The sequence below is a fragment of the Populus nigra genome, chromosome 4 (genome assembly GCF_951802175.1).
Source record: "Populus nigra chromosome 4, ddPopNigr1.1, whole genome shotgun sequence".
Lineage (NCBI taxonomy): Eukaryota > Viridiplantae > Streptophyta > Magnoliopsida > Malpighiales > Salicaceae > Populus > Populus nigra.
In genome coordinates this window covers 4,477,421-4,502,523 of record NC_084855.1, presented here as the reverse complement: position 1 = coordinate 4,502,523, position 25,103 = coordinate 4,477,421, and the positions used below count along the sequence as shown (strand labels likewise).

The following is a 25,103-nucleotide window of genomic DNA, read 5'->3' as shown; positions in this document are numbered from 1 at the left end:
AAACATTTTGGCATAGGATACCAGAAAATTAACATGTGTTCAAGCTCCTGTATTTTTTCATATCATGAAGATGTGGATTTTACTAAGTGAAGAACTTGTGAGCATACTCAGTATAAAACCAAAACTAGCAGAGAAAGACTCCTATCACATATAGAAAAATCGAGATATTTTCTAATTACTCTAAGGCTGCAAAATTTATTCATGTCTCCAAAAATTGTTGTGTACATGATGTGATGGATAGAGTCATTATGTATTTTTTCGATGGTAAAGCTTGAAAAAAATTTAATATGGAGCATCATTAGATTTCAATAGAGCCATGAAACGTACACCTTGAGTTATGTACAAATGGATTAAATCCATTTAGGTTATTTGCTTCCTTTTACACATTATGTTACTTGAGCGTGATCCAAGATTGATGAAGCTTTTTGTTGAAACTCATATGCGAAAGGCAGACAAACAAAAAATGGAGCAACAAATCATGGATAGATGAGCCAAGAAGTTCATGGTAAGTAGGATTTGAACATTTTTTTTAATTATTATCTTTTTATATTTGATGCTTTTTTTTAGGAAACATATAAGACCTGATTGCATGAGAGATACAGAGATGATCTTTCAACTCATCTAGAACACAATTCGAATTCAAGGTAAGAGGTTGGATCTACTGGTGGACTCGATAGAAATCAAGTTTATAGTATATCCTAAACCACGACCGAGGATATGCGGGCGAGCCATAGTGTATCAACCATTAGGGCCCTGCTATCTGGATCGAGTCAACAATCACCAACCACCCAGCGATCATACGAGAACAGGTTCAAGCCGAGACAACCCAACTTAAGGCTGAGACGACCAAACTGAGGGATAAATTGAATGTTGTCATGCTGTTGTTGGCAGCTCTCACTAGTACTTGTGCTCCACCTCGTCGCCCTCTTGGTTTTAGTGAAGATTCTTTCTCGTCTCCCACTCCATTTTTTGTTACCTAGATAGATAAATTGTATCTAATAGTATAAATTTTATATTTTATTTTTTAAAATTATGTTTAAATTTGCTTTTTTATTTTAATTTAATCTTGTTTTATTTTTTTAATTGTATTTTTTGTTTTAGTTTTTTTTTTAAAAATCACAAACAAAACCAACAGAATTATCAACGGTTTATTCTATCGGTAGCATACATAAAAATGTAATTTCCCAGTGGATTAATTTCACCGGTAACATGCATATAATCACTAATGGATTTATCATTGGTTTATTCTTTCATTAACATACATATACATATAATTCTCTCTGTCGAATAAAATCTGTTAGTAATATGCTATAATCACTAATGGGTTTGTCGATGAAATTACAGCTGGTAAATTTTCTTGTTTGGTGCGATGATATCATTATTAAATCAATCGGTGATTATATTCTTGATGAATGACCAATGAAATAGAAATCAAGGACAATGTTTTTTTAATGATTTTTTTTTGCATCAGTTATTCTATCAATAATTGTATTTCCAATTACACAAAACTTTAAATATGAACAAAATATTTTGTAGTGTTTTGCTATTTTCTTCTAGCGAATTCACAGTTCACCACAACCAGACTGTCTATGAAGAGAAAACAAACCAAGCTTTCTCCATACTTAACAAAAAAGAAAGAAGGTTTTAACTAGGATAAATGGCAGACACAGCTAGGTTGATTAATAACTAACAACATAAACAATTCTAATTAAAAGTCTCAGGCTGGTTATGGCAGGTGCGCACATTATTCATAAAACACTATAATATTAATTAATTAATCATCAAAACGCTTCTGTTCAAACCTCAATTAATCATTCCTCAATCCATGGGAATAACTATTCATATTTATTTTTAGATAAAAAATAGCACAACAAGAAATAAAAGAAAAAATAAAATAAATATTCTTTGATTTAAATACAAATATTGTTTATCATTTTTCACAAACACAAATTTAATTTTTTCTTTCATATCTATTTATATTTCTTTTCAAAATAAACCTAGAAAACAGCAAAACCCTCGTAAATGTATATGTGACGATCAAGGTCAATCAAAGTAGGACCCCGTCTGACAATATACGGCCAGGATTCAAACCCCAATGTCCAACACACTCCACACAATCCTTCCCCGCACCCACCCCTCCACCTTCCTTCGTTGACTCGTCGACTTCAAAACCTTGGGAAAATTCTCTAATGGCTGCTCCTTGATCAAATCCCCCAAAACTCTCTCTAAAACACAAAAAAAACACCACCTTCTTTCTCTAAATGGACCCGTCTCTCCAAGCAATCCTCGCCGCCGCTGCCAGCTTCTTCCTTATAACACTGATCTTCGCTATCATCGTCATCGTCTGCAAATCCACCTCAAACCAAGACTACCGAAGACGACGACGACAACGCCACCACCATCAGAGCAGAACGGTACCAAATCCGGAGCTCTCCTCCATAACAATCGACGAAAGCGCCACCTTTGACCCGGCTATGAACCGGATCTCCATGGAGGAGCTCAAAGTGTCTACCAAGAATTTCTCCGCCGATTTAATCATCGGCGACGGAAGTTTCGGCTTGGTTTATAAAGCTACACTGTTTAACGGCTCTACGGTCGCCATTAAAAAGCTTGACCCGGATGCCTTTCAAGGTTTTCGTGAGTTTCGCGCCGAGATGGAGACTTTAGGCAAGTTGCGCCACCGAAATATAGTTAAAATTCTCGGGTATTGTGTTTCGGGTTTGGAACGGGTTCTAATTCTTGAGTTCGTTGAAAGAGGAAGTCTTGACCAGTGGATTCATGACACATCATCGACGAATAACGAGCAGTTTGTTAAGATCCCGTTACCTTGGGAGACGAGGATCAAGGTAGTTAGAGGAGTGGCCAATGGCCTTGCTTATTTGCATGGGCTTGAGACTCCCATTATTCATAGAGATATCAAGGCTAGCAATGTTTTACTGGATTCGGAATACGAGGCCCATATTGCTGATTTTGGGCTCGCCCGTAGAATCGATGCGTCGCATTCCCATGTGTCAACGCAGGTAGCTGGGACCATGGGATACATGCCGCCGGAATACAGGGAGGGTGCCGGGGCAACGGTGAAGGTAGATGTTTACAGTTTTGGGATTTTGATGTTTGAGGTTGCGACCGCGGAGAGGCCAAATTTGCCTAAGGTGGTGGAGGAGAAGGAGGTGTGGCTGATTGAATGGGTCAGGAAAATGTTAGGGCAAAATCTTCATATGGAAATGTTGGATAGGAAGACACCCAAGGAGGGATTGAGTGAAGATGAAGTCAAGGAGTATTTCAGAATTGCGTCTTTGTGTACAGGAGAGTGTAGAGACAGGCCTGCCATGAGTGAAGTCGTGGGTTTGTTGAAAAACCTTTCAACGTGAAATTGTAATTTGGTGAAGATTTGGATTAGTTTTTGTCATCGCCAAGAATACTACGTGCATATATCTTGGGAGGTGCCAGATTTGTGCACGGTGGTAATGGTGGCCTAGGTCAAATTTAGGTGGGGGAGTGATGTGATGAAAGGGATGTACATAGCTCGTGGACGCATTGCTAAAATGTTAAACGGGTAAGTAAAAATTATTTAATTGAGTGTGCTTTATTAAATAATGTTAGAAATTAGTATTTAACTGAGATGCGGGCGAATCAAAAGTCAATTATTGTGTAGAAAAAAAGAGTGAGAGTCGTTAATGCTTTCTTGCATACCATGAAAAATGTGAAATGCGGATTGAAAACTGATCCATGTATCATGTAAAAGATTATAAAAACTTAAAAAAACCAATAAAAAACCAAAACTAAAAGATAAAAAAACCAAAACCAATGGACCTAAAAAAAAGCCTTGTATTCATGCAGCGGCGGAGCCAGAATTTTTTAAATAAGGAGAAAAATTAATAACAAATACTATGTTATGAAGATATATATTAGAAATCAATTCAAAACATATATAGTAATTCATATCAAGTAAAATTAATTTTAAAATACTTTAAAATAAAAAAACTTACATTATAATTATTTTTTTTAAAATTTTTATATTTTAAAACCGTTTCATAAAACTTATATATCTATATGCATACAATAAATATGTTGATTAAATCATACTTAATCATTTCTGGACATTTAATTGAGGAACAATATCTAGTGTCTGTATAAGAGGGACAATACTTGAAAAATATGTTTTTTACTTAATATTTGACTTACAAATAAATTATGTAAAAATATTAAATTTCAATAAATCACTCTACCAGTGCAAGAGATGTCAATAATAGTGGTTTTGCATGAATATTATTTTATTTTTTATAATAAAAAAAGAAATATTTAATTGATTAAATTAACAGATTAAATATTTATTTTGAATATATTCATATCAAAACCCTTAAATTATTATAAATCCTGATATTTTTAATAACTAATTATAAAAGAATAAAATTAAAATTAGATAATAAAACAAATAAAATTTTTTTACTTAAAACATGAAGTAAAAGATAAAAAAAATTAATTACTTAAGTGTACTTGAAGAAAAATTCGTATATTAGAAAGAGCTAAGGAACGAGCTCAACATATATACAGGAGGAAATTAGGGTAAGGGAAAGCAAAAGAGAAATTTATATAATTAGAGTAAGAAAAAGAAGGAAAGGAAAGGAGCTGCATGAACCATTCACTATATTATTATATTAATATTTTAATATAAAAAAATTAAAAAAAAATTAAGTGGGCAATTATAAAAAATATTAAAAAAAAATTAAGAGGACAATTGCTTCTTTTTGTACCTATATGGCTCCGCCACTGTATTCATAGGTTTAAAAAAACTGTATTCATAGGTTTAAAAAAACCCAGGTTTGTGCACGTGGGTTGAATTAATTTTTTTTTTTAATTTTTCAAGGGATTGATTTTATTTTCTTGAAAAAATAAGTAAGTGATGCATTGCTTATTAACCTAGTCTTAGGTGGCCTAAAGGTTGTTGAAAATTCAAGCGAAGGTGTTTTTCTTAAAAAAGTTGTTTTTTAAGCTGTATTTTACCCAAAACATCTTGTACACCTTAACAAATCTATTCATTGCTTCAAATAGCCTAAATAACATCATAAAAGCCTAAAATTAAAAAAGTTTTCGAATTCAAATCTAACATTTCATGCAATGAGAAGGACAAAGAACATCTAAATTAGACTTTTTTCATTAAATAAAATTCATTGACACCAAATCAGCTGTTTTTACGATATAAGTTAATATTAATTGAAACTTTTTCTTTCTACTACTATAATTCAGTGACTCTCTTTCTCTCATTTCTCGATCTATGAACTAGAAAATAAAAAGAATAAAGTTTTAGATCAAAATTAAAATTGTAAAAACCATAGGAAACAATAAAAATCAAAATTAACATTTCATACAAACTTTAAAGATGCTACCCTTTTTTTTTCACCTTTTCACTTCGGTTTTTTATCTTTTAATCATGCTCTTGTTCGTTAAATCAGAGCTAATGGGTCATTAATTTAACTACAAAATAACTTAATCGATGAGGAAAAAAACCTTTAATGATAAATGTAATTGTAATTCTCAGATTTTATGCTTGTCTTTGGATCGAGGTGTCAAGTCCTCTTGTTAGATTTTAATTTCTTGCCAAGCATAAGTGGTACTGCGTCCGAGCTTTCTGGACGAGAAATTTCCTAGCAATGATGTAATTGGAATCCTTCCCTACATAAATAATTAGTATGCAGCCTTTAAGGTCACCAATTTGCAATATGTTATTGTTGTTCATCGCTACTAACAGTGTTATTAATAATATTGTTATTAATAATATTATTATTATTCTTGTTCTCATCATTATTATTTTTTTATTATGATAAAAATCATAAACTTTTTAAATGATAAAATTAAAAACCATAAAAATCTTGATAAAAGGGCAAAGAAAACAAATAAAAATTGAAAAGAAAAGGGACCAAACTGAAATAAATATTATTAATAATAAAAAGAATCATAAATTTAATTTGAAGGATAAAATTAAAAATTATAATTTTTTTGATAAAAGAGTTAAGAAAAAAAAAAGAACAATGATGAAATCGCAAGAAACAAAGAAATTCTATAAACCATCTAAAAAAATCAAAAAAGTGAAAACCAAATTCGAGAGATGAAAAACTTGAGGATAAAATTTTAAAAAACTTTTCAATTTGACGTGACTTTTTCAAATAAAATAGGGACAGAATCTGAAAAGAAAAGAAGTTCAAGGGTCGATGTGGTTTTTTTTCATGGGAAGAGCAAAAATCGAGGCGTATGAGAGAGAAATGAAGGAAAAAAAAAAAGAAAATTGAACTGGCACCAAACTGGATATCATCATCATACAAGCGACACCCAGGAAAGAAGAGAATGTCAAGATGCATCCAATGACATGGCAGAACATTCTTTTCTGCAATCATCCACACACATCATCCCAAAACAGCGTGGTGGCTAACATGTTGACACATGTTGCGCACGCGCGTTAACAACTTTTTATTTTTTTATATGTTGCCCTTGCAAAGATGTTGTGAGAATTTTTCTTCCGAGGGTGATAGATTATTGCACCACTCTTAAAAAAAAATAAAAAACCAACAATTCCCCTAGTCATAGGCAAGTTAAAAATTGCATTTAAATGTAATAAAGTGAATCCACTGTTTAAAAAATTTATGAAAAGATAGAATTGTCCCTCAACAATTAAAGAATAACAAAATAAACCATATAAAAATACTAATATACCCCTATAGGCCAATTATAATAGTGTTTTTTTCCAAGGAACAAGAATATAATACAATGTTTGAATTAGCTCTTCTTTTTTTTCAATGGCTGAGGCGTGACATAACCTTTTCAGTCTTGTTCCTGTTGTTTATGTGCTTTAGTGCACGGTGCCCATAATAATTAGTGACGCGAGGGCAATGTTGACGAGGTGCAAACATGGTGCCCACAAGAGAAGGGATGCATAAATTTTAGTTTGGAAAGTTGATCTATGTTATAAAATATATTTCTCAATACGCTATCACATAAAGATGTTTTTAGCTGCTTTCATCATTTATTGAGTGTTTGATTACCCTATTTTATCGCGTCTCTAAGTAGTTTGCCAGTATCAGATGATCAAGCAGATCATAATTAATATGCTTAGTTTCTTTTATAAAAGGTATAACTCATTCTATATAAAATATAATAAATTGATTTTTGTTTTTTTTGCAATGCATCAATTTTATCCAAGAACTATCTCAACCTAGAAGATTAAGCTATTAGATGAGGTCCCAATATGTAATTTATATTATTCTTTTACACACCTCCTCAAGTGAAAGCTCTCTTGACCAGAAACTTATACATGTCTACTTTATCTTGTACTTAATTTTTATCAAATAAATGAGGATGATGAGATTTGAACTCGTAACTGCTTGATCATCAAGGTTCTGATACCATGTCAAAGAACCATCTCAACTTAAAAACTTAAACTATTAGATAAAATGTTAAAATATAATTTATATTATTTTCTAATAAATTTTTAAAAAATGCATTAAAATAGTATATTTTTATATTTTTTAAAATTTATTTTTAACATAAATACATTAAAATAATATAACAAAATTAATTTCAAAAATATATATTTTTTAATTTATAAAAAACATAATTCGAGCACAGAAACAAACTGTCTTGATGCTCATCAATCTGACCGCGCGCACATGTATTATTTGATGTGTCCTGATGCACTTAAAGTTTCTTTTCTTTTTCGTAAAAAAGTTAGCTCGGAAGGTAGTTCATTCTCAATTACTGTGCTGGCTGGCTGGCTGGCATGGCATGGACCAGTGACCTGGTAGGCTGGTACAAAGAGACAACATACATATGAATTAATGCCCTGTTCATGACCGTGGGAGCTAGTTTACCAACGCTTTGTGTACATCTATTGATCTATGAATTAATGCCCTGTTCATGACCATAGGAGCTAGTTTACCAACGCTTTGTGTGCATCTCTTGATCTATGAATTAATGCCCTGTTCATGACCATGGGAGCTAGTTTACCAACGCTTTGTGTGCATCTCTTGATCTGTTCTTGGAAAGCATATAATCGAGCTAGCTAGCTCAATTTCAAAGCTTGCAATTCATGCTCATTTATAGCCATCTATTTTGGTGTTTATTTTAATATCGTTCCCAAGAAAGTCAGGGGTCAGCAAGGTAGTTGAGACTTGAGAATGAATTATTCTTTTGATTTGTTTTTTTTTTTTTTAAAAAAAAGCAGAAAGAAAGAAAGAACTAGCACGTGGGCGGCTTGGATTCGTGAGTGATATGAATGGCTAGCAGCTAGGCTTTCGATTCCTTATCGAGTGGCAGACAGGAAAAGAAAAGGGACACGAAAGTAGAAGTGGAGTTCTTTCAAGGGACGGAATGGTCCTTTATGTTTCAAAACAAAAAAAGCCGTCCTCAAAAACTCTATTCCCGAAGCCAAACGAGAGTGGAAAAGGCCGGCCCATCACTACTTTTTTAATAAATCTGTCACAGTAATTAATTTCTACAAAAGCGCCTAGCAACTTTTTAGAGGTATTTAAAATTGTTTTTAATATTAATATATCTAAACAATTTAAAAATATATAAAAAATCAAATTAAAAAAATCAAAAGCTATTTAATTTTTTTAAAAAATATTTTTAAAACACAAGAACAAATAATGTAATGGTGTTTGATATGTCATTTTTAAATTGTTTTCATTTCAAAATGCATCAAGATAATATTTTTTTTTAATTTTTAGTATTAACACATTAAAATAATTAAAAACCATAAAAAAATTAATTTAAAATAATTTTCTTTTTAAAGCATAGACACAGCGTAACAAAATTCAAAAAGGGAAGCCTTGATTTAGTCTCTGATCTATATAGTCATTTTCAATTAGATCCTAGACCTGTACATGTCATCAGTTAGATCCCCGGTGCTTCCTGAATTTCTCGATGGTCGATTAAAAAAATTTAACGAGAGAATTTGCAAAAGGACTTGATTAAAAAAAATTGTTTGAAACGATCGTTATCAAATGATTAAAAAATTCTTTTATCTTCTTTCCATTCCTGCAATGAAGTTATTTTGCTCGGGAGCCTCTCGACAGTCTATATTGAGCCCTTCTAACTCCTTGATAGCTTGTCTTTGATCGGATATAAGATTGGATTTAATATTGATATCCAAGAATTTACACAAGGATACCATGGATTACAAAGAAAAAAACATAAGGTTTATTGTTTTAATGAAAAAAAAAGAAATTAAGTTATTATAGGTGGGGAAAGCCAATTAAAAACATGTTTGAGAATGCGATGCAAACCACGTTTTCAAAAAATTTTAATTTTTTTTTGTAAAAATTTAATATGGTTTGTACGTTTTGAATCGTTTTAATGTGCTGATATCAAAAATAATTTTTAAAAAATAAAAAAATATCATTAACATATATTTCAGCATAAAAAATTATTTAAAAAATAATCATTATCACATTATCAATCACCCTCGTAATCTTAATCCTCAGGTCCTTTCTCTTTTTGGACTATTATTTAATGACATCCAAGACTAGCTGATTTGTTATAAATTCAAATCGCAACGGTGAATCTTTTTGCTAGTTTCTCTTCTGAATACATATGATTATAGTTTTTTTCTTTCCATCGCTTGCTTTCCTTTTTCTCCTTTTAGATAGTCTCTCTATAAAATAATTTCTTTTTTTGTTTAAAGTAGTTTTTATGGAAAATAAATTATTTTTTTATATTTAATAATGTTATAAAAAATTAGGTTGAAAACAATTTATAATATTTAATTATATCATGAAAAATAAACTGTAAAATAACTTTTAAATATTTTTTTTCAAGTTTATATAAAAAAATTATGACTAAATCTAATAAAAAATTAAAGAAGAATAAATTTTTTAAAAAAGTTTTAATTTTATAAATTATTTCATATAAAACAAATAACAATAAAAAAATAGAACCAAATCTAACAAGTGAAAAAGTTAAAGGAGAATGAAATTAAAAAAAAATAATTTTATGAACTATTTTAAATAAAACAAATAATAAAAAAAACATGAACTAAATTTAAAGAAAAAATAAATTAAATGGTTACTTTGAATATTTTGAGGGCTAGATATTAAAATTAAGGAAGAAAAAAAAACCAGGAAAAACAAATATTATCAATGCCAAATTAAAAATTGATAAATTATATAGATGATTTTAACCGTGTCAAAAAAAATTATTTTTAATTATCATAAGTCACTGTACATGTTGCATGATTATGGTGGTGCAACTTATGCATTACACGTTAATTAATTTTATTTTTAAATTTTATTTTATATTTATTAAAATATTAAATTAACAGAAAAAAACTGAAAAATATAAAAAACCTCCTGTCATCGGTTCGTCGGTTTAACAAATTTTACTTTTAAATATAAAAAGTGCGTTCCGGAGTTTTTTGTTATATTATGGAAAAGGCTTGTTTTTTTATCTTACTATAATCACTTTTCATTGAATAACTTTCTCGAAGGTTATGAAATATAAGTTTGAAAAGTAATTTTTAAGGAAGTGATTTTCACGAAACAAACGAGAGCTTACATCATTTACTATCCTTGCAAAGAGGTGAACGAGCCCAAAGATTGAACATCAAGGATGGATGAAAATAAATACATCTATTTCTCAAGCCAATGGATTTTAAATCCGATGATTGGCATTAAAAATCCCTCAGCATTAACTTGATTCCAAGATTGCCTCGATAAAACATTGTTACGTAATATATTTGAAATTATAGTAACGATAACAATTTAAAATAATTTTTATTTTAAAAGATATTAAAATTCAAACCAGATACAATTAGAAATTCACGTCATTAAGAAACTTATTCAAAGTTTTATCAAATAATTTCTTATTCGGTTTAATTAAAACTGAACCGAGGTTAACAACTATAATTTCTGCCTTCACATGAATCCTCCAGCGGGATCCGACAATAATTCAATATTGGCTGCTATAAATCCTCCTCATGCCACGCATCCCATTATCCCCGAGAAAAGGAAAATAAAAAATTTTCTTCGCAACTTTCAATACGGCAATAACCCTATTTATTCCCATCCTTATCTTCTCACTCCACCGTCCCCCACTTTGAATCTGTTTTTCTGGACTGGCTTTTGTCTTAGCAAAACTGATTCCCCCCCCCGCCACTCAAGGTAAAAAAAAAAAAAATAAATTCTCCTTAAATATTGATCTCAAAATTAGAGATAAATTTATTTAATTTTAATTGAGAAGTAACTAAACCTCTTCAACCATCTCAACAAATCTTTTTTGTTCCCTTCCAAATGCTATCTTTTGTTGGCAACCCATTGATGGATAAGACGTCATTTGCACAAAATGACAAATTGCTTCGATTATATTGTATCCCAAGTTGGAACATCACAGAAATACGAGAGGGGGGTGTGCCCACCTCGTGGCCTTTCAATTTTTCAACCTTCCTCTCAGAAGCCAGAGTCAAATTGCTTGCATTAATTTGAGTGGAATCAAAAAATGTGGGCAGATACAGACACTTCAATTGCATCTGTCCCAATTATAAAACGAACGAATCTTCGTGTTGGGTATAAACAATTCAAAATAGGAGCACTCGGAAAACTTCTCATTGGCTATAAATAAGCTCCTTCTTTTGTTAAGACACCAGAAACCAAACCATGGCCAGTGCTGCTAAGTCTTTCACCCCCCTTCTTCTGATTTCTTCTCTCCTTGTAGCTTCTTGGTTTTGTGCCACAGAAGCAAAAAGCACTGTTCCTGTAGTGCAGGGTCTGTCGTGGACATTCTACCAGTCTAGCTGTCCTAAAGTTGAATCCATTATAAGGAAACAGCTCGAAAAGGTGTTCAAGAAGGAGATTGGCCAAGCTGCTGGCTTGCTTCGTCTCCACTTTCATGACTGCTTTGTTCAGGTTACATAATATATGTCAAGATTTCCTTAAACTCATTTTAATTTGCATTCACTATTATGTTCAGTTGTAGAATTTATCTTTCATTAATTAATATCTAAACATTAAAACTGCAGGGATGTGATGGTTCAGTCTTGCTTGATGGATCAGCCAGTGGTCCAAGCGAGCAGGACGCACCTCCCAACCTTACCTTGAGAGCAAGGGCATTTGAGATCATCGACGACCTACGCGAGCGCATACACAAGGAGTGTGGCCGTGTCGTCTCTTGCTCTGATATTCTTGCAATTGCAGCTCGCGACTCTGTTTACTTGGTGAGCCACTCGAATCACTCTGTTATACTAGTCTTTGATACTGGCTAGTTAGCATCCAGTATAAAATGGAACTCCTTTTACACCGTTAAATTCACGTATACTGTTCGGTAGTATTCCTGGAAACTTTTGGGCTTGGGTCCAAGATTTCAATTCCTTATCTCGGAGTTGGGTTGAAATCGAATGACTAGCAGCTTTCTCTGATAAAATCCCATCAGTAAAAATGGTTAATTAATGGTTCTTGTTCTCGTCACACAACGCGTGAGTTTAGTCTTTATGTTTGTATGTACATCTAATTTCTGTCCTGCAACTGAGGGCATTGGATGTGATTGACAAGGCGTCAGATAAGCTTAGCCGATGTTGTCGTTGGAGCTTTGACTATGTAGGACCGTTTTTGTATCTAAATGCGGAAAATTGACACCTCTCAGTTTTTATCCAGTTAGTTGACGAGTGATAGCGAGAGGCAAAATCTGCATTAAGTTCTCATAATCTTAGAAGTCTCTGAAAAATTGTTACGTTTATGACTTGTCATGAACATTATACATATACAGATGTGTGGACAGATATATATATATATATTTCTAATGAGAGTCGTAATATTTTAATTTAGTTCAATTTGGCGATAATGACAAGAGGGTTTCACAGTCAAATTTAGGCGACAGGCATTAAAAAATTGAAATAATATGCCCAATTAAGATTCCTTTCAGTCATAACTCGTAACTCATAACTCATAACAAAAGCTAATCCTTCTTTAACTTCTTTGGATTTTCTTCTTTATTGCAGTCTGGTGGTCCAGATTATGATGTTCCCTTGGGAAGGCGAGATGGTCTAAACTTTGCAACACGAAATGCTACCTTAGATAACCTGCCGCCACCCTTTGCTAACGCCGATACAATTCTCTCATCTCTCGCCGCCAAAACCTTTGACCCCACAGACGTGGTAGCCCTGTCCGGCGGCCACACCATTGGTATAAGTCATTGCAGCTCTTTCACTGACCGCCTCTATCCAACCCAAGATCCTACCATGGACAAAACCTTTGCCAACAATCTCAAAGGCATTTGCCCCGCGAGTGACTCCAATAGCACTACCGTGTTAGATATTCGGTCCCCTAATAATTTTGATAACAAGTACTACGTCGATCTCATGAACCGCCAAGGCCTGTTTACCTCGGACCAGGACTTGTACACGAACAAGAAGACAAGGGGCATTGTCACTAGCTTTGCTGCTAATCAAAGTCTGTTCTTTGAGAAGTTTGTGGTTGCAATGATCAAAATGTCCCAGCTAAGCGTATTGACCGGAAAAGAAGGTGAAATTCGCGCAAGTTGCTCGGTGAGAAACTCAGGCTCCAGCTACCTGGAGTCTGTGGTGGAAGAGGGTTTCGAGGCACTGTCAGAACTAATATAACTAACGAAGTAAAACTCAAATAACATGAAATGCCAGGTTCCACTAGCTAGATAAAAAAAGAGTTTGGGGTGGTTGGATCGTTGTGACCCTGTTGCTGTTTTTCTACAGATGCTGCTTGTTCTTTTCTTTTCTTTTCTTTTTGATAACTCAAAGGCTGCTTGTTCTTAAAGTAGTCGAGTCTGTAACATGAGCTTGGATAACTAGGAGGACGCTGGCTTCGTCGAAGGATGCGTGCATCGTTTAAACAAGTTGATGTTTATATTAATATCATAAAGTCCCCTAATAATTTATAATTATCGTTCTTTCTTGACTAAATTTGGAATTTGTGTTCCTAGCCAATGAAATTCGTAACATCTTCATGCAAGTGCCCGTTTAAGTATTTTTAATTTTGGCTGTGGTTTTTAGATGTGGTAGTAGTTTTCAAGCGTAATATTTTAAAAACTAATATTATATATGACCTTTTGTTGTGTTATTTTCGAAAGTTATAATTTATAACTTTATAAGAACTACAGTCACAGCTTTTCCAAATAGACCGGCATAAAAGTGCATTCTAAAAACAAATAAATAAAATAAAAATACTTCAATACATTTCATTGTTCTCTTCTAGTCAAAACTGAGCTATTGCAAATGAGATGGCCTTTTAGGTTTTTAAGATGTTTGGTAATGCAAACTTTAGCTTCTGGGAGTTGTTTGGGATTGCAGTATCGCCTGTGTTTTTTTTTTTTAATTAAATGCATGGAATGAAGCTAAATATGTAACAAAAAAAAAAAAAGAGAATTATTTTATCTCGATTTCTTTCCCTCCATTTGACCTCCTATCTTTTTTTTCTTCCACCACGTATATATTTTGAAACTGAAAAATTCTTGGGCTCATTTAATTTAGATTAAATTAGGATTTTGGACAAAGATAATAGATCCAATGATCCATACTCCTGTTTTTTTTTTATTGACGAGTTTGAATCTGCAGGTCAACAATTGTCACCTCTAAACAATAGTGATTATGTACATTTAACAAACTATTTCTTTTTTAAACAAAATCCATTCAGTACTTCAGTAATTATTTATTTATTTATAGCATAGCTTGTATGAGACCTCCTAAAAAGTTAGCCAAAATAAAAGTGTATGATGAACGTGGAATCAATTCTTGAGTGATACATGAACGATGGATGTGCTCATATTCAGGGGAGGCAGCCTCTCCTTTTGTAAAATAATTAAAATTTTAATCTTTTTAAAATATTTCTTTTAATTTGACCCCTCTTATTTTTTTCTTCTTGCTCCGCCTCTGCTCACATTTAATGTACATACGTTTTATCCTCTTGATTATTGGCAAATCGACTAGGTTTGATTAGAGGGTTATGTCCTCGAATACATAGGGTGTGCCTGGGGCAGCATAGATCGTGAGGTATCTCTTTTGTCTTGAAATTTGCTGACGATTTAATGCGCATTGGACCCGAAGGCACATCTAGGGTCAAATTAAGGAACGTTCGTCTCGAGGAATATTGGGTCACCAGGGCACCCCTGAGCCCAATGTTGAGAGTGTATGCCACATGGGATATGGCGTCACCGAGGCATCTGAATCCAAGGCGAGGCTCACAAATTCACAATCATACGAGTCCAGTTTGGACTATTTGTCTCCGGTCAAACTTCGAGACCTACGATGATCTTGAAAGTATATAAATACTCGGCCTAGATATGAAAAAACGTTTATGGGCTCGGCCCAAAAGAGTACTTGACCACGGGACCATCAGATCCCAATCACAGCTTCCAAACAAGCTTGGATGGAAATGGAGCAGTTGCATTGCAAGCGATCCTCCTAAAAAATCCAAAAGAAAAATGAAAAAATTCACAATTATTTTAATTAAAAACTAGTTTGATTTCCCGTGCTAAGCTACGAGATGAAACATTTCTTTAACACAAAAAGGGTGCATGCAATGTTAATAGTTTTTTTACTATCAAGAAATGTTTTAATATAAATTAAAAAGCCAATACACGCGATTCGATAAAAACAAATATAAGAATTATATATGCTAACAAATAATAATAAATTTATTGATTTTAATTAAAGATTAAGTTGGGAAGTTAAGATAAATATGTTATTTTTAAATAAAAATAGAGGTTGAATATTTGTTTAAATTTAAAATTGAATTCTTAAATTTTTAATTGGTTTGAATTAATAGAATAGATTACAATTGTTAAATAAAAAGCAAAAAGACTGAATAAAAAAGAATGATGCAAAGAAAAAAAGATCCCAATTACAAAAGAAGAGGAGGGATGTGAAAAAAAATAAATTGAAGTGGTTCCCTTTTTCTAATTCAAATATCATTTCATGATTTAATGAGTATTAATTTTACAAAACCAAACTACAATTGCTAAATAAAAATTCAAAGAAATCATTAAAAAAATGAAGGGCGTGAATGAAAAAAAAAAAGACTCAAAGAAAAAAAGATGTGAATAAAAAAATATTTGAAGTAGGAAAAAAATGTGGATGAAAAAAAGAGAAATTTGTGAATTGAGGTGAAGGTGGTTCATTGTTGTTCACCTCAAATCTTTTAATTTTTTTTTTTATAATTTAAAAACAAGGACATTATGGTTGATATAAATATACCCAAATATATATAATTAACACACGCGCACACACACACAATGAGATGCGTGTAATTAATTTGACTTTTTTCTTCATCGATTATGTATTGTTGTGCTTTTCCCCAATTAGTAATTTGAGATGTTTGTTAAATTTTTTTTTTCCAGACACAGAGAAAGGTATACAATTAGTTGTAGGTTATAGACTATAGAGTGATCTAGTTTTATTTTGGAGACTAAATTGTCTAATGATCACAACTGCTGTTAGCTAGCCAACGCGGGAGTCAGGTCTATAATTTCTGCCCTGCAACTGAGGGCATTGGTGTGATTAATAATGCACCAGAGAAAAAGCTCAGCCATGGATCATGTTAATATTGTTCGAGCCTTGACTATAATATTAATTTTATTTTAATTTTTCGTCGGGTCATGCTTTTTATCGAGATACAGACAGGCAAGCTTAATTCAAAGCTAGGTCCATACACCTCCATAGCCATGAAAACGGGGATATCTAGGCTAGTTTATCATTTTACCAATCCCAGGCGATTTCATTTGGTGATGTTTCTGGACGGTGGTTCTAGACATTGCAATTCCCTTGCTTTCTCTTTGTAAAATACTAGTTGATTGCTCTGTAAAATTTTAGTCTGGATGTTTAAGTTGGCTATGTAAATTTTTTTTTGTGTGATTAATATAGTTATTCGAGCAAACTTTCATTTATTTTAACTAATTTTATAAGTTTTAAAGTTAACGATCATGTAAACTTTTAATAATCATGAGGGAATTGGAAACCGTGATTATTAAAAAGCAAATCTAAAATTTAAACAATTTAAAAGTTGATTATTTTAAAATAAGCATCGTGGTTATTACATCTTGCTATTTATATAAATGATATATTTTTTATTACATCTTGCTATTTATATAAATGATATATTTTAAGAAATTTGTAAATATGTGTTCCTGCCGGATGAAATCAACCTCTTCCAACAAGAATGGCACGCAGTTCAGTAAGACTAAGACTCAAATTGGTTGTCATTTAATTAAATTATACTAAATGCGACTCGCCGTATCATCTATTAATTTCAAGTTCAAGTAAAAAAAATTAAACCCTCGCAAAATGAGCTCTTGATTCATTAACTATGCGTTTTTATTCGTCATTGACAATGACCATCGCTCGGTTACCTCATTCTTATGTAATTAATTAATTTTCATAATGTTAAAAATAATTGAATTAAATAATATTTTAAAAAGAGCAAAGTTATTCACACACATATAGTCAATGACACAAGAACTTCGACCGATTCTTAAAAAGTGGATCCAAAAACAAAACATTCCGTCAACACCGAAACACAACTCGCTAAATTATAATTAATTTTTGATAAATTAATTAATATGTGAAGATTTTTTAAAGTAGAATATTCTCTAGGTGGGCCGGGTGCTTGGTTTAGTTGTGATAACAATGGCCTAATAGCAAACCAAGTGCCTTGAAAATATAGCCACGCCAAAATATTCTACTTCAAAGTATTAATTTATCAAAAAACGAAGCCTACCCCTATCCTCACATTTGGGCATGAGCATAATAGCCACGCCATCCAAAGGAATTAAGAACTAGTTTTTGTTAATAATCAATAATTAAGAGAATATAAAAAACCCCGATTAGTAATACATACTCTTTTATATTGTCGGGCAACCAAAACTTTCAGTCATAGAGAGAAAAAGAGGGAAATCGAAGAGAAGGATTGAACTAAAACAAGATTATTCGGCGCCTTTAATTAATTCCAATATGATTTCTTATTATATATTTACATCTTTTAATTAAGTTTTTACATGTATTTTATGAAGATTAAGAAAAGTCAAATGGCGGAGGAAAACTCCAAGTTGTTTGAGATAAAAACATGTCGCATCTCGCATGTATCTTTAAGGGCAACAGGATCATGCACGGGATTTTCTTGATGGGATGGTATCGAACATATCATATGAGAAATGAAATTAAAGGCAAGTCTGGAATAAAATGTAGATATTAGTTAGATAGATCAATCATTGGATTTGATAAGATAACAGAAGGAATCATTAATAATTAAAAAACTAATGATACAATGGACGACGTCGTTGGTATTATGGTAACATGAATGGAAAGTCAAATTCAAGTAATGCAATGCGGCAATAAAACTTGCCTGCTGTTTCGTTCTGGGTGGCAAGAATGGTTATTTACTCCAGGGATAGTCCTACTGGGTAGTTCAAAATTTAAAAGGACGATAGAAATGTTACTCCGCCACCCCCAATTTCCGTCTAGGCAGTTGATTCCGCCGTGCTATAGCTATTCAAGCAGTGAAAAAAGGAATGAAAGAGAGCCACAAAGCAAAAGATATCTGCTCTCAACAAAATTCAATAAATCCTAATTAACTAATTATACGTGCCTAAAATGAGGAAATCTATCATTATATACAATTCTGATTAGTTATTTCTTGTTTCTAGAAATGAAAAGGTGTCTATATTGTCCAGAATGTATATTATAAGTATGTAGAGGTTAAAAAAGCTCATCAACATTTGTTATGAATAGGTGTTTTCTTTCTCACTGGTGCAGAGTCCATGGAGGTGATAAAATGATCTCGTTCTTCAAGATATATAATTATCATCTTCTTTCAATCTGAAATGAGCATCTCGACTCGAAACTGCTGGAGCATAACCCTCGTAAGTATATATCTGCTTTTACGCTGCTACAATATATATGTGTGTGTGTGTGAATAATTGACAGAATCGAATTAGGATCAAGGGAGAGCAGTTAGTTAAGATTTTCCTCCCAGAAGCACTGGTGTTCGAATTACCTTCAGAGAGAACAAAAATGACCAGAATAGCAAGCCTGAAATGAACAACAGGTTTCGTATCTGCTCCTCAACAATTAATTGAAATTTATTAATTAAGATAGACACTCAGTGATGTTTGATCAAATTTATTAATTAAGAAACAGTAGAATTTTGCATGGAAAGGGACTCGGTATATATATTTCCAAAGCATGGTTGAATAATCAACTAGTGGTGAGTTGCAAAGTGATAACACCAAGACATGGGGATAGGGGAGCAACGATATTGACATATTTAGATCCATGGCCCTACTTTATATATGCGTATATCATCTTCTGAGGTTCTAAATCGGTTTGTGCTGAAATATTCACCATCTATCTTAATCGGAAGAACACAATGCATTGACGAGTTGGTACTATCTTTTAGTTTCGAAATTATTTTCAAACCCCGCAGCACAACACAAAAGCCAAAACGTACGTAGATCATTAACTAATCATTAAGACCTAATGTTTCATCTAACCTAGACCGACCCTAGAGATACTGGGGCTCATTTTGATCATGCGACAATACCAGGCCAACTATCACAATATTGACAAAATGCATCAATGAAATGAAGCAACTAAGTAAATGATGGAAAGATAGGAGGGAGACATTGCAGGTTGCCAATGTTCATTTCTTTGGCAAGTCATTCAAAAATGTTTCTGGATGCAAACGGATCATGATGCTCGAAATACGCATCATGGGTCCATTCTGTCTCTTGCGAGTCGACCTCTGCTTATCACCTCTTCTAAATTATTGATCAGTTATACTTATCTGGAAGCAAATAAAATGAATGCCAAGTCTCAACAATTAGCTTGTCGGAGACACTTCAACATCCAAAACGTGCCAATGGCTCCATAAGACGGGGAAAAATAAGCGTTCAAACTCAAGCTTATAGAATATCAAAATTGTTGCAGTTAATTTGTTTTTGTGAACCGAATAAAGTTTCATGGATATGATGATTTTTTAAGGTGTTCGCGTTCGAATTCAAGTCTCTTAAGAAATTAGAGAGTTTCTACAGTTCGATTGGCCTTTTCTTCCCTGCTACGCACTTAATTAGAGTATCGAAGCGATGCATTTGTATGTTGAAAAATTCAAAAAGCTTAATTCAATATATAGGTCACATAAATCAGATATCGGGCTCAAAGGGAATTAATTGAATGATCTCAAGAATCTCAAGCTTTAGTGTTCCTCGAAGTTCGAGCTTCAGTTAGTCGGTAATGTTATTGACGTTATTTTTATCATAATCATTAATTATTGTATTCTCTAGAGGTAAGGAAAAGTCACACCCAACTCTCCCCGTCGATGATACATGACAACTAGTCAACTGCTAATCCGACCCAAGGGGTGATTGATAACTTGCAGTTAATTATGACTTGGCTTAATTCGATGTGCAATAATTTGGTCTCAAGCTCTTTGTATGCAGTCAGTGGCGGAGCCACCTGACCCCCTTAGTTTTTTTTTTCAAGATAATTTTTTATATTAAAATATTAATATAACAGCCTTTATCTTGTTAAAAAATTAAATTAAAAAAAAAGAGAAGAAAATAACGTGATTAGACAAAAAACCATAACTTTGGATTTCTGTCTTTTTATTATTTTTTTTCTTGTTAATTTCTTTACATCTTCTTTCACGTAACTTGGTTTTTGTTTTTTTAGTTCTTTTCTTTTTTAATTTATTTGTATTGATTGAATATAAATCATGCCTATCTTTTAGAATTTAAGAATTGCTATGATTCTTGAATTTTTAGTGTAAGTTTCTTTTCTAATTCTTTAAATAACAAATTTAGTTGGGATTATTTTTTTCTTTTCTTTTAAGAAAATTTGAGAATTTTGTATCTAAGGTTTAATGGGTGACTAACAAAAAATCAAGTTTTTAGAGTTTAAATTTTTTTAGCTAAGAGACTAAGTAGTTTGCTAAACAAAAATTGTATGAATGATTTATTATGTTTTAGATGTTGATACATAGTATTTAAATATCTTATGTTAGTAATTTTAAGATTATTTAATCACTTATTATTTTATTATTCATTAATCAGGAACTGAAAAGTAATTTTCAAACATAATTCAATATCTTAATTTGCTTAACCTATTACTAAATTCCAGTTACTCTAAACCCTTAATATTACTATATTGTTTTTCAAAAAATAAAAAATAGTAAAGTATAATACTAATTTAAATCACTGCATACAAATATGGAAATATGGAACATCTAGAGACACATATATCATAATCAGCCTTGAACCAAAAGGTTGCTTAGGAAGTTCATGTGATCGGCTCGAGCTCAAGTTGTTTGTTTAATAACAAGATAGTCATTTCTCTTAGAAGTCATAAAAATCAAGTTCGTATTTGCAAGTCCACTAGTGTGGACAATAACATTTATAGAGCCAGCGAGCAAACTGGTTTCCGATCTGACGAGAGATTCAGATATTAGGAAACGGGTTATTTCAGACTGGGATTGCTGAAAAATTGCCTATCTAGTTCTGACATAATGCACCAACATTTGCAGCTCTTGCCTTCAAGATCTATCTTCGAAGCAGGAATGGAAGTCTGGTACATGATTATGATTCTTGCAAACATTTCAACGTGCTCAACTATGATCATAGATATTTGGATTTATGCATTAAAATTCTTAGTTAGATTATGTATGTCGCCAGGAGGGAAACACTTGCATTGTATGTGGGTTCTTTGCAGCCATTTGGCCCATGTCATGCTGGCCACGGACAGATATTATATTGGCCGAAGAACAGTCATCTCCTGTCTTCAAGCTTTTTATTGTTACAGGACTCCTTTTAGGATAAAAAAAATCATCGCAGAGTGAAATTTAATAAATATTTATTTATTATTTTTTGACATTTTAAGATCGTCTGAAATTCAAGGTTCTTGATATAACAGTACCATTCAGTTTCAACCTTATATTGGCCCACTAAATTGACATCTCAATTTATCTTTGGCGAAAATAAATAAATAAATTGTTATTTCAAGAATTAAAACATAAGTAAAGATTTTATCAATTAATTGGGAATATATAACACAGTGGTTGAGTACATTAATATTTTCGTGGTCAAACAACAAGGACATTTTAAATCTACATGGCAAGAACTAAACATATAGAACAATTTGATAACAACAACAATAAAACATTCTTAAAAAAATAAGAATTTAGTTCGTTGGAATCCAATACTCATCCATGCAAGCCATCATTCAATTTTCATAAATCCATAATTAGTAATTAGACAACTTTTTACTAGTTCCACAAGAGAATGTGATTATCAAATAAATTAATTTATTAATTAAAGTGTGACTATAAATAAGCGAGCAGACCAATAAATACTAAAAAACTTTTCGAGAAAAAGATAGGATTAGATAAAGAAGAAAATTGAAAGCATTACTGATTACACTGTTCTCTTTCATTTAAACGATTTGTCATTGGGAATTTCGCTAGTCACATGAAAATTGCCCAAGGCAACTATTTTGGTCAACCTACCAAGAATCAAAATCACGGACGACATACAACTTGCAAGAGAGAATTTTGGTGAGGCAACTTTTTTTTTTTTTGAAAAAAGGTCAAATAAGCGTACAATTTGCAAGAACTTGGGTGGGGAATATTATGATGATATTTTGTAATTTTGCATCCATTAATATTGAACTAGCCTTAAAAATATTAAAGTGTGTTTGTTTTAGAGGTTATTTTTGTGGTTATGGTTTGAAAAAAAAAAAGTTTTAAAAAATACAGTTAGTTGGATTTGAATACGTATTTGATAAAAATTGTGATTGACATTCATGTATAGCAAAAAAACATGTATAAAATATTTACCAGTTGTGTTTGGAAGTTTGATTGCTTTTCAAAGTGCTTTTTAGTTGGAAATGCATCAAAATAATATTTTTTATTTTTTAAAAATTATTTTTGATATTAGCGCATCAAAATGATATGAAAACACAAAAAAAAATATTAATTTGAAGCAAAGAAAAAAATAAAAAAAATTATTTTTTTCAAAAGTGCTTTTGAAACGCAAAAATAAACAGGGTTTTACGAAACTCAATTAAAAAAGCATATAAAACTGTAGCACAAAAACTGCGTTTCTAACTCAATTTTTTAGTGGGCCCTATAATACAAATTACAAAACACAGTTTGGTTTGTTACCAAATACCTTGATGCGTTTATATGGAAGTGAGGCTACGTTTGTTTTTCGCTAGCTTTTGTGTTTGCGGTGAAACAAACGTAATAAGGTGTTTGGTAACAAACCAAATTACGTTTTCTGCTATGGGGCTTACTAAAAAATTGAGTTTGAAACGCGGTTTTTATGAGCAGTTTTTACATGTTTTTTTAACCGAGTTTCGTAAAACCCTCTTTGTTTTTGAGTTTGAAAAGCGCTTTTGAAAAATATAAATTTTTTTTATTTGCTTCAAATTGATATATTTTTGGTGTTTTCAGATCATTTTGATACGCTGATATTAAAAATAATTTAATAAAAATTTAAAAAATAATATTTTGATATATTTTCAAATAAAAAACACTTTGAAAAGCAACCGCAACCACACTTCCACCAAACATTTTATACATGTTTTTTTTGCTACACATAAACTTCAACTACAATTTTTATCAAACACGTATCTAAATCTAACTAACCACAGCTAACCATATTTTTTTTAAACTACAATCACAAAAGCTACCTAAAAAATAAACACACTCATTTTTTTTCATCACTAGCCCGCGCTACCGACCTCCCTCAATTTTTTTCAACATAAAAAAATCATGCTAAGATGGTGAAAGTGTATTTGAAATTCAAGTCATTAATTTGATTGGAAAATAAGCTCAACTAGGTACATAATATAAATAACAATATATAATGATAATAAATAAATATAATGATAATAAATAAATTGAAAAAAATAATAATGTAAAAAAAACTATGAAACTCTTCAAAAGCAAATTGAATAATACCACGAAGTTTACTTATGAAAAACCTAATATTGAAGAGAAAAACTAAATTTTTTTTTTTAAAAAAAGCAATGAAAAAAAGGACCCGAGTAAACCCGGGCTAACCCACTAATCCAATAAGCTTAGGCACAAGACTGAAATAACCCCATAGAAAGGAAAGTGAAAAAAAAAGCATGAATATCAATTCTTAATAAATCAAATATTGATTGAAAAATTTTAAAAAGGATTTTTTAAAAAATCAAAATCAACCTATAATAGCCTTTGAAACTCGTGACCTTGGTCATGAGCTTTAGACGAGTCACATAAAAAGCAAACCCTAAAAAATAACACAATAAAATTCTAAATTAACAGAATATCAAGGGATGAAATTGAAAAAAAAATACAATAAAAAATTCAAAACAAAAGAAATAATAATAAAAAACAGTGACTAAATTTGATATAAAAATAATTTGAAATTATATTTTAATGGATAAAATTGAAGAAAAAAATCAATAAAAAAAGTTTAAAAAACAAATAACAATAAAAAAGATGAGACCAAATTGGATACAAAAAATAAATAAAAAAACCTTTATATTTTAACAAAGAGAAGAGAGAGAAAACAAGGAGAAAAAAAATTCACAGGAGCCCAACTACCGCACCTTCGTATATATACATTATACCAACAAAAAGAGAACAACAAGGTGTTTTAAATACCACCCTTAAAGGCAGCGTTTAGTAGTGGGTGGCTCCCTACGCATTTCCTGAAGGGTTGCTCACGAGGGTGTGTGGTGCATGCTTCAACAATTTACTTTTTATAAGTAATATTAATGGATGTTAAAAGATCAAATTACCTCAAGACAACTTGTTAATCATTAAAAAAAATCAATTGAAAAAAAAAACCCTTGGATACAAGTTTGACAAATCTTTTTTTTAAGGGTGATATAATTTTTCTATTATTTTTTAAAAATATAAAAATACTGAATAACCATATTAGCCTTGTAACACTTTTTTTTTACAGGGTAATTAAGTCTCTATGATATACATGTAATGTAAAAGATAAAAATACTTAATTGCCCCTATTAATCTTTTAATAACTTGTATTTTTAAGGGTAATACAATATTTATAATGTGCATTTAAAAAATAAAAATAAAAATAAAACCAAAATGTCT

The 25,103-nt window shown here is 31.6% G+C and overlaps 2 protein-coding genes across 2 annotated transcripts; both read left to right on the top strand.

Annotated features, from left to right (window-relative positions):
• Positions 1 to 2,085: 2,085 nt before the first annotated feature.
• Positions 2,086 to 3,621, top strand: LOC133690625 (putative serine/threonine-protein kinase). Its single transcript, XM_062110858.1, has one exon. The coding sequence runs from the start codon at positions 2,262 to 2,264 to the stop codon at positions 3,369 to 3,371; it is 1,110 nt and encodes a 369-aa protein (XP_061966842.1). The 5' UTR covers positions 2,086 to 2,261; the 3' UTR covers positions 3,372 to 3,621.
• Positions 3,622 to 11,565: 7,944 nt separating this feature from the next.
• On the top strand, positions 11,566 to 13,915 carry LOC133690723 (peroxidase 12-like). Its single transcript, XM_062110988.1, has 3 exons — positions 11,566 to 11,891; positions 12,005 to 12,199; positions 12,980 to 13,915. The coding sequence occupies exons 1-3, from the start codon at positions 11,643 to 11,645 to the stop codon at positions 13,598 to 13,600; spliced, it is 1,065 nt and encodes a 354-aa protein (XP_061966972.1). The 5' UTR covers positions 11,566 to 11,642; the 3' UTR covers positions 13,601 to 13,915.
• Positions 13,916 to 25,103: the final 11,188 nt, after the last annotated feature.

Coding starts and splice junctions, on each gene's coding strand:
- LOC133690723 (XM_062110988.1), top strand. CDS start 11,643: ATGGCCAGTGCTGCTAAGTCTTTCACCCCCCTTCTTCTGATTTCTTCT. Junction 11,892..12,004: donor TTCATGACTGCTTTGTTCAG/GTTACATAATAT, acceptor TTAAAACTGCAG/GGATGTGATGGTTCAGTCTT. Junction 12,200..12,979: donor CTCGCGACTCTGTTTACTTG/GTGAGCCACTCG, acceptor TCTTTATTGCAG/TCTGGTGGTCCAGATTATGA.
- LOC133690625 (XM_062110858.1), top strand. CDS start 2,262: ATGGACCCGTCTCTCCAAGCAATCCTCGCCGCCGCTGCCAGCTTCTTC.